The sequence below is a fragment of the Acanthisitta chloris genome, unplaced genomic scaffold, assembly GCF_000695815.1.
Source record: "Acanthisitta chloris isolate BGI_N310 unplaced genomic scaffold, ASM69581v1 scaffold33933, whole genome shotgun sequence".
Lineage (NCBI taxonomy): Eukaryota > Metazoa > Chordata > Aves > Passeriformes > Acanthisittidae > Acanthisitta > Acanthisitta chloris.
This window is the reverse complement of record NW_008664841.1, coordinates 12,812-22,338: the sequence shown is the minus strand read 5'-3', so window position 1 is coordinate 22,338 and position 9,527 is coordinate 12,812. Positions and strand designations below refer to the sequence as shown.

Sequence of the window (9,527 nt, the reverse complement as noted above, 5' to 3'; positions counted from 1 at the left end):
CTGCTGCTGTACACTGCTTCTCAGTAATGATGGGACAAACTGAGGCTAATCTAAAATAGTGATTTTTCACTGTTGTTGTTATGGTGCTGTGAGGCTCTGTGTGTTTGAACAGAACATTGACTAAGCTGAAGGTGATGGATGGAGATCTGACAGCTCCCAGTTTCTCTGTCTCCATCAGTGTCTTCCAAATGAGAATATGCTGAGTACCAAGATATATCCTGAGAAGCTTAGAAGATGGATAACCTGTAACACAAGTTGCCTAGCTCAGCCATCTTTGTACTGATGAAATAGTCAGGATTACTGGGCTAAGGCATTACTGTTATACCTGTTCAGTCTTTGCTTTCCACTGGTAGAATCTTCTGCTGTCAGTTCAGATCTTCTTTGCATTCATGGCCTTGCTAGGCCAAGGGTAGTCTTGCATAATCACAGCTATACTGCTTTTAGGACTGGTCTGCCTCTAGAAATATGAGGATAAGCCACACCTTAGAGTCTGTCAGGTCCAAAGTGCTTCCTTACAGTGTTGTTGCTGGTACCTGTGGCCACCTTGGACAAAGGCACATTTTCCATGCTGAAAAATAGATTTGCCTATGGGTCACTTGGTTGTTCTAGCCGTGAGAATGTGATACTGCCATTGCTCCCTGATCTTTCCTCAAGAGCCCTGGTTCTGGAAGGGATGGCAGAAGTTCGGTCAGTAGCTGACCTGGCCCCAACACATCTGGCATTGCTGGTGGTAAGCCAGGTGTCATACATACAGTCATCTCTGTTCTCGTGGAGATAGTGAGGTGCTTCTGTACATTGGTTCCCAGAATGCTTCTTTGGTGCTATCTCATAACATTTTGTAAGCGATGTTCGTGAGAAGCACTTTTACTAGTTGATTCATCCAGAGGGACCTTAACAGGTTTGAGAGGTGGGGCCATGCAGATCTCCTGTAGTTAGTTCAGCAAGGCCAAGTGCAAGGTCCTGCGTATGGAGTTGCACAACTGGAAGCACAGATACAGCTTACATGGAACCTCATGTGTGGCAACCAGTACTGACATGTGTGCCTGGCAGGTTTGTGGCAGGAATGGACTCCTGTGGTAGAAGTCTTCTCAAGAACTGCTTGTTTATATAATTTGCTTCTGTCCAGATTCCATCTGTGAACAGCTCAGGAATTGGAGTAGACAAAGGGCTGGTGTCCATCCTTCGGCCCCAGCAGACCACATGTACGTGGTACCTCCGGTCACTGGATGCTGGACAGGTGCTCAGCACAGCCATCTCCATCCCCTACATGGAGAAAGGTATGCTCTCATTACCTCTGTCCCTGTGCTGCTTTTAATCTTGACCCATAAACTCTCAGTGGATTGTGCCTGCATTGCTGAGTTCTCAGGTGCCTTTTCATGTCAGGGGGAAGTCAAAGCTACTATAGTTATATTTTCTGTGTTCTAGATCCTATTCCCGGTGGCTGCAATCTAGAATTTGACTTGGAAGTGGATCCAAACATTTACCTGGACTATACACTGGTTGATGTACACATCAAGTTTGCCCCTGCAAACTTAGGATATAGCAGGTATGTCAAAAACCTTTTGTCCTATATTTGGCCCAAAATTGTGCTGTAACAGTGACAACAAACAGATGGAAATGGGGAAAAGGAGGAGGGGAAGAGGTAGAAGTTGAGAGTTGCATCTTGTGGGAGAAGTTATGCAACTTCAGCAGCGTAAGCAGTCAGCAAATACTGGATCTTCCCATTCCTCATGATGACTTAATCTTTTTGAGGAGCAATTGTGTGCTATAGCCAGTTGTTTTCCTTTACACTGGCACCGAAGCATGATAAGGAACCCAGAGTTTTGTTTAGCCTGAGACTTTCAGAGAAAAGGCACTGTTGTCTGAGTGGTGCCTGGTGTCACTGCTGGCCGGCAGGGAGTGGGGAAGGCTGTGTTCAGAACTGCATGGAAAAACAAAGTGATGTAGTCTGTTGTGATCTCTTGGAATTCTTGTGCTGGTTTGTTAAGGCAATTCCTATGAAGGAATTACAGTCTGTAAGTGTCAGGACAGGTACCAGCACAAGCACTACCTGCACCAGGGTGGTTCTGCCTGATGCTGCTGTGCTCTGTGCTCACAGACATGTACAGTTCAGTTTGGAGTTAGTCGCTGGTGTTAACTTCTAAAGAGTAGAAGCCAAATACTATGGACAGGTAACTTCTGAAAATGAATGTTAAGGTCTAAGGGCCTCTGCTAGGCATGCAGCTGATCTCTTTTGAATTGCAGAGGAGCAAACCCACCACCCTGTGACTCGGGGACTGGTCAGAGCTCCAGGTGGCGACTGCGCTATGATGTCTACCAGTACTTCCTGCCAGAGAACGATCTTTCTGAGGTGGTCCTCATGAGCCACATCAGGAGGATGTCTGAGGTGCAGAGTATCAAAGCCAATGGTGTTAAAGTAAGTCTGAAGCACTGGTGTACTAGGCATGTGGCACTGGGGCTGTCTGAGGTTTTCTCCTCTTTGAATGGTGACACAAGCAAGCTCCCTCTGAGTACAATGGCAGCCTTGTCTGCTGCAGAGTTCGCAGACTGGCAGGGAACCCAACTGTGTCCTCAGGTGGGGAGGAACAAAACACATGACTAGAAGAATCTCCCCTGTCAGAAAACGTAGTAATACTGGAGGAAGTGGAATCTGTCCTGTAAGCCTTGAACGCAATACAAATATTCTTTACTTTTTCCAGATGCTCACACTGACAGCTGATGACAAGACCAATGTCTACTTTTCCTCACTTCCTGGACAAGGTGTGATCTACAATGTCATAGTATGGGATCCCCTTTGGAATAGTTCAGCTGCATACATACCTGTGCATACCTATGCCTGCAGCTTTGCTGACCTGGTGGATAACTGCTCTTCCCTCAGTAAGTTGGGACTGATATGTCCTTGCCAACTCATGTGGAGCTTCTTGTGCTCCAGCATGCTAAGTAGTGCTTTGAGGTTACTTTTGTAAAGCTGAACAGGGACATCCAATCGCCTATAAAAATCAGTGCTATAGGATTAATGACCCAGGCAGCAGCCATAGTCTTATCACTGCAGCCTTCAACAAACTCCCTCTGGCATATCTTCTATGCCACAAAAAGGATCATCACCAGCCCAGTATGGCTCACTTCTGCCTTCTGTGCAAAATTCTTACCAGTATGTAAGCTATTTGAAGAAGAAAATCACATTTCCATGGGCTCTGAATCAGAGAAGAGAGGTTTAGCCTAGGCAATTTGTCTCATGTCGTTGTAAGACAACACAGAGTTTGACAACAGTCACTTGTGTTACAGTATAAGAAAATGATAATGGGAACAAATTTTACTTTAAGAGCCAAGTTCTACTCATTACTCTTGTCCCTTCTGCAGCTTTTCTCCATTTCTGCTCAAATCCCACTATTATATAGCTTTGTACAAAGGAACATGACTTTGTAGTTATTCTACTATCGATGACATTTTCTTATTGCTTATTTTAGGTGACTATCTCCTTTCAAAATACTTGCGTTTGTCACTGATTCCTGTTAGCACCTGCACAGTTAGAAAAATCAGGCTGGACCCTCATCTAGTTTGTGTTTTATTAGCTTAGCTCCACATCTATCATCCTGCAAGTGACTTAAGGTTATGTATCCAGCTCAAATGGAAAAAGCTAAAGTGGCACTACAGAGTTCAAAGTCACACTTGCAAAGCCACATATTAAACCTCCATTAAGCTAAAACTTCAATTTGCTAATGGTCCTCCTTAGTCTTCTCATAATTCTAGAAGTTCTCCTCAATCAAGAAGCAGACTCCATCATGAAGTAATAAAACACACACACTGTAAAACAAAGAGTTACTGAACAGGGAGTTTTCAGGCAAAACTGTAACAGTATTATAAGCAGAAAGTTACAGCTCCTTAACTAATTGTGACAGAAACTTCAGCCTTCTGAATAAGGAGGAAGCTCTTGATTTCTTAATCAGTCTGGAACTACTTCAGTATTCTGTTGGAGATCCTACCGAGATAACTGTTAGTTGCAGATGTGCTCACATGGGGTGTCTGACAGTGGCAGCTCTCGAGTTAGCTGTGGACTCAGTGACAGCAAACTGACCTGACCTTAATCTCATTGTTGGGACTACTAGGAGGAATGCTTTAGTAACCCTTTCTCTCTCCTTGTAGGTAAACTCTCTACCAAAGTGTTCTTCACTGCTTTTTCTGTTCTTGGTCTTTTCACTTGCTTCTTTGGACACAGATTCTGGAAAACAGGTACTGAATGCTGGTTTTTCTCTCATCTCCTAAGTCTGGTTGGAATTTCCCAAATGTAACTTGCTGTACCTTAGAATGATGATGTTACTACAAGATGCACTTCACAGTGATTCCATACCAGCTAGGTCCACTGCTGTATTTTTAAAGGCTCTGAGCTTTCAAGTGCAGAGCAAGAAGTTTCTGGTATGCAAAGAGTAGAAATGTAGAACTAAGGCAATATAGATATAAATGTGTCATTTTTGCCTGTTTGGAGTGCCTGAGGACACCCCTGTCCACAACAAAGTGTTGTCGGGTTTTCCCTTTGTGAGCTGATATTTCCTTCTCCATTGTAACATATATATCTGGAGATGTACTGAATTTGGCTTGGTGTGAAGCTTACTAAATACTGTTTTCCTTCTTCTCTAGACTTATTCTTCATGGGCTTCATAGTGACAGCATTCTTCTTCTTTGTATTCATTACAAGGGTAACTGGCCTTGGTTATGATGGTGAGTAGACGTGTCAAGATACCCTGTGCTCTTCTCAAAGTATTGTTGTGTATCCCTCGGGTAAAATCTCAGTTGTACTTGCTGTCCAGCCTTAGGAGGGTGATACCTGGGTGCCTGAACTGAGCTCTGATTGCCACAATAGCTGAATATGCAACAGAGTAAGTGTTGATTCCAACATCAAATAGTAATGCAGAATTAATAGCTGCAACTATATAAAGGCAAATTTGAGTATCTACCCAAGGAAGATGCAGGTTTTTGGAAACTCTGGAAATTTGCAACATAGTTTCTTACTACTACTTTCACAATGGGTGGACTCCTTTTTTGTCTGTCCTACCTCATGTAGTTAATTTTTCTGGATACATGTGTAGCAGCTGTAACTTCTCTGGGAACTCGAGGTACTAATGCACACCAAGACTTCCACTCCAGCCCTCTGCCACTCTGTCAGCAGAGCATCCCAAGGCTGCAGGCTGGAGTCCAAGTGAAATGCAGGAAACAAATTCTGCTCCTCTTGTTTGTTACCTAATGAAAACTTACTGAAATAAAGCCAAACAGTCATGTAAGAAATGCTGCTGAACATGCCATTGCAATAACGGAGGTTTTCAGAATGTTGGAATTTCCCTTTTTCTCTTTCAGTGCGTCTTATTCTGACAGCAGCAGCTGGAGTTGTTGGAGGCCTGCTCTTGGTTGTGAGCTGGTGGAGATTTGGCTCTGTCCTGCTCTGTATGTTCATTATTGGGCTTGTGCTGGGATTCCTCTTTTCCTCAACTCTCTTCTTTACTCCACTAGGTATGCACTGAAATGCTCTGCTGCAGTCCTGGTTGTTGGGTGATGTGTTACTGCTGTGCTACAGGGCTCTAAGATGAATGGCACTGCCTGGTTTATGTTAGTGTGATGTTTAACTTTCCAGTGCTGGGAGGAATGGAGATATACCTGATGCCTTCTTTTGGGTGTGCTGTAATTAAACCTACCTGGGGAAAAGGAAACTGCTTATTCTGCAGAGAACTTGCTGAGGCTCTTCCCAGCTAAGCTGTGGCACCAGCTCTGCCCCAGGCAGGCACTTCCCATCTTGTTCTCTGTCCAGAACAAGCCCTAGTCTAACTTGGAGTCTTCAGGCACAAAGGCTTCAGGGATTAAGAAGAGCTATTGCTGTTACCTTTCACCATCCAGTGCAAGGCTCTGGGAACACTGCACTGTAAGAGTCAGACTTGTATTTGCAGCTGGACTACCATCATCAGGGTCTTTAGAAAGAGTTTAAGAGAAACAATAGGCAAATCACTTAAAAGCAAGCAAGTCTGCTGAGATAGAGCCCCTCTGGGACATCAGAGCATCAGCTACATTTCATCTGTTGTAATTTTAAATCTCAAAACTCCTGGACAAGATCTGCTGTCCCAACTCAGAGTGCAGGTCCTGTGCTCAGCTAGAACTGTCCCAATGCATCTTAATCAACATTTGAGCTTAAAAGCTGAACTTTACATCACTGTACTCCAGGTATTTCTGAATTTGCAGAATTTTGAGAGGAAAAAAACTCCCTCCCCAAACCACTAGTAAAAAAAGATGTTTTCCTAAGTAGTAAATTACATGTGGAACGTTGTGACTTTGCAGGGGACTACAGGGTCTTTCGTGATGACGTGGTGTTCTGGGTGACCTTTACTTCTGTAGCCTTGATGATTCCGGTGCTTTTTGTTGGCTGTCCAAGAATTGTGAGTAACTGCTCTCTCAGGAGGAGGGAGTGAGGGAGGAAGAGGTTCACACTTAGTCATTCAAAATGTCCTGTGGGATGTGTATAGAAAAACTGACACAGCTTCATGAAGCTCAGCACAGGACCAAGTCCAGGCAGTTCCTGTTCAGCCCTACTTGTGCTAAATGGTCCATAATCAAAGGAGTGACTCCTTGCAATGTTGCACAGAGCATCCACCAGCTGGCTTCTGCTGCCATAACAGCGTGTCTGAATAACGGGTGTGCAGGCAATTTCTCACAGAATAACTAATGAGAAATTCAAAATACTTGCCCAGAGAAGCTGTGGCTGTCCCATCCCTGGAAGTGTTCAGGGCCAGGCTGGATGGGGCTTGGAGCAATCTGGTCTAGTGGGAAGTGTCCCTGCCCATGGCAGATGTTGGAACTAGATGATCTTTAAGATCCCTTCCAGCCCAAACCATTCTCTGATTCCATGATTCTACTGTGTTAAGGAGGTGGGGGATAAAGAGTGTTTATCAGTCTCCTAAAGCTGTGTTGTTCCTCCCCCTCTAGCTGAACATCCTGGCCTCTGGAATAGTAGGCTCTTACACAGTGATCCTGGCTATTGCTTGCTATGTCTACACAAGTCTTGCTTACATCACCTTAGACCTGCTTAGGAGGGTCCTCAACGATTACTTCAGCAGAGCTTACACCAATGTGCCTTTTCAAAGGAATGGTGAGTCCTGCTCCTGAGCCTTTTCTGTTTTTCTTTTAAGGAAGAATCTCTGCCTCTTTGGTTCTGTTGTAGACACTGAGTGAGGGCAGGAAGGGATGAAGCGAGAACACAGTCCAGTGTGAGATGTAACACCTGCATGGTGACAAATTCTAGTCCTTCAAAAGCAATACTGAGTAGACTCAAAGGCACAAACCTTCCTGCAGGTGTTATGTGACAAAGGCCTAACACAGTGAACAGACTTCTCAACTCTGTGTATGTCCTTGCCTTTGCATGGAGTTGCTGCAGACATGTGAGGACGCAGAGACACTCGTTCCTTTTTGTCACTACACTTGTCTGTGTGTGGGAGAGGAAGAAATGTTCAGCCTTGATGTAGGAATGTGTTGGTTTTCTCTTTCAGACTTCATTACCCTGTCGGTGTGGGCAATGCTGGCCCTCAGCGGGGTCACCATGCAGCTGCACCGGGAGAGGAGTGAAGTGCCCTTCCCACCACACCCCTATCTCACCTGGAAACGGGAAAGGGAGCGCAGGAGCACCAATGTCTTGGACCCTAGCCATCATATTCCTCCCCTGAGAGAGAGGATCCACAACAAGCTGCTCCATATCAAAGAGCTCTTTCAGAAAGACCAACCGGCTGGGGAGAGAACTCCATTGCTTCTGTGACTTGCCAAATGGTGGGAATGGAGAGGAAGAATCCAGAAATGGCAAGATGATTACCAGCAAAGCAGCCAGTAGTGCAGGATTTACCACTGCTCATTTGTCCTGCTCAATTAGAGGATCATCTTTGCCCAGCCTGGAAGAGATGCTATCTGTCTGGTACACTACATGCTGCTTTGTGACTCTTCTCTGTGGCCACTCAGCCTGCTGTAATGTGCTTATGTCTAGCTGCAGAGTCTTGTGCTCATGGTCAAGTACAGGTGTTGGTCTTGTGGTGATCTAGTTTGCTGCTTAGGTGTGTGAAGTATCAAACAGCCCTTAGAAAGCAACTTGGACCATGCTGATTCTTCCCTCACATGTGGAAACTACTGCTGAGGTCCTGACTCGCTCCTGAGGGCAGATGCTATGTCCAGCTGTGAGGGAGGACAGGCAAGGACCATAGCCAGGAGGAGTTCTTCTGTCAGGCACTGAAGCATTACCAGGTACAAAATGTGTGGCTGCAGACACAGTTGTTACCAAGAAGTGTTACTGAACATTGCAGGCTGAACTGAGAGACTTGAATTCAAACTGCACTGAATGAATTGTTGTCTGTGTGCACACTGGGGCTTGGGGAGTGACCTGGTCTGTGACAAGGAGATCTTCTCTGTCGCTTTTGGGTGGTTCTGTGGCAAGCAGGTCATCTGGTTTCTGTGCAGAGATGACTGCTAAGAGAACACAAGAGGTTTGTCTCTGTGTTTGTTCTCTGAACAGCCTGTGTCTTGTTTCTGCTCTGGTCTAATCTCTGTTTTGATGGTGCTGTCATAAAAGAAGAAACTCAATAAGCTCTTTGTAGCCAATGGCAATTTTTTTCCCCCTGGAGTTTGTTGAAACACTAACTATTTATTTTTAATCAAGATACCTTTTAATTTTGCCTTTAAGGTGTGAAAGCAGCACTCAGCTAGCAAAACACTGCCCAGGATCCTTGCTGTGTTTCTTACCTATTTGGACTGCATCTGCTCAAAGCAGGATGTAGTATAAAACCAGATGAGGGACCACTCTTGTGTGTTCAGTGGAGGATTGTGATCTTGTGTAGTGGCTTTATTTTCTTCCTTAAAACCAAACCCGGCAGCAATTCCAAAATGCAAACTGGAACATTGTGGTTTGGGCTCATGTAGCTGCACGAGCAGACCTGAGGCTATCCTTGCTTTTACCTGCACTTGCCGCCCCATGCCAATCCTGGTCTTCAGTGTTTTCATGGGGATCTGCCATGCATTAAAGGATGGTAGAAGTCTTGCATCCTGTATCTTGATGCAGGTTATGGTGACTCTTCCTTCTTCCCACTGTTTTTGAACCTTTAGTGAGGGCAGTGAAGGGCATAGTCCTTACTTTGTGAAGGTGGATTGCTGTTCAGCTGCCTGCATGGAACCTCCACCAGTGAATTCCCCAGTGGTGGAAGCTTAAGTTCTCAAATACCACTTCAAATTCTTGGTAGTAAGTGTGTAAGAAACAACTTTGTAAGGAAACTGTCAAAAGAACTTTCTCTGGGAACTTAGTTAAAAGTTATAACACTCTGGGCAAGAGAAAGGAATTAATGACTTTAAAACAACTTTTCTTTAAGGAGTGAAAGTGAAATGGTATCTGAGGTTATTCCACTCTTCTGGTGTTTAGAGAGACAAACCCCATGACTGCTTGGAGCTGGAACATCTCCTCAGACTGCACAGCAAGGCTGAAGTCCTGCAGTTTGGGTCTCGCTCTGCTGTGCTGTTGT

The 9,527-nt window shown here is 44.9% G+C and overlaps 1 protein-coding gene across 1 annotated transcript in view; it reads left to right on the top strand.

Annotated features, from left to right (window-relative positions):
* Positions 1–7,786, top strand: part of TM7SF3 (transmembrane 7 superfamily member 3) — an 11,554-nt gene extending 3,768 nt beyond the window's left edge. The window contains exons 3-12 of the mRNA XM_009071514.1: positions 1,127–1,277; positions 1,426–1,546; positions 2,245–2,416; positions 2,700–2,877; positions 4,144–4,230; positions 4,636–4,716; positions 5,350–5,502; positions 6,319–6,416; positions 6,964–7,126; positions 7,524–7,786. Of these exons, the coding sequence (XP_009069762.1) occupies positions 1,127–1,277; positions 1,426–1,546; positions 2,245–2,416; positions 2,700–2,877; positions 4,144–4,230; positions 4,636–4,716; positions 5,350–5,502; positions 6,319–6,416; positions 6,964–7,126; positions 7,524–7,786 (1,467 nt within the window). The remainder of the gene's footprint in view (positions 1–1,126; positions 1,278–1,425; positions 1,547–2,244; positions 2,417–2,699; positions 2,878–4,143; positions 4,231–4,635; positions 4,717–5,349; positions 5,503–6,318; positions 6,417–6,963; positions 7,127–7,523) is intronic.
* The last annotated feature ends 1,741 nt before the right edge of the window (positions 7,787–9,527 follow it).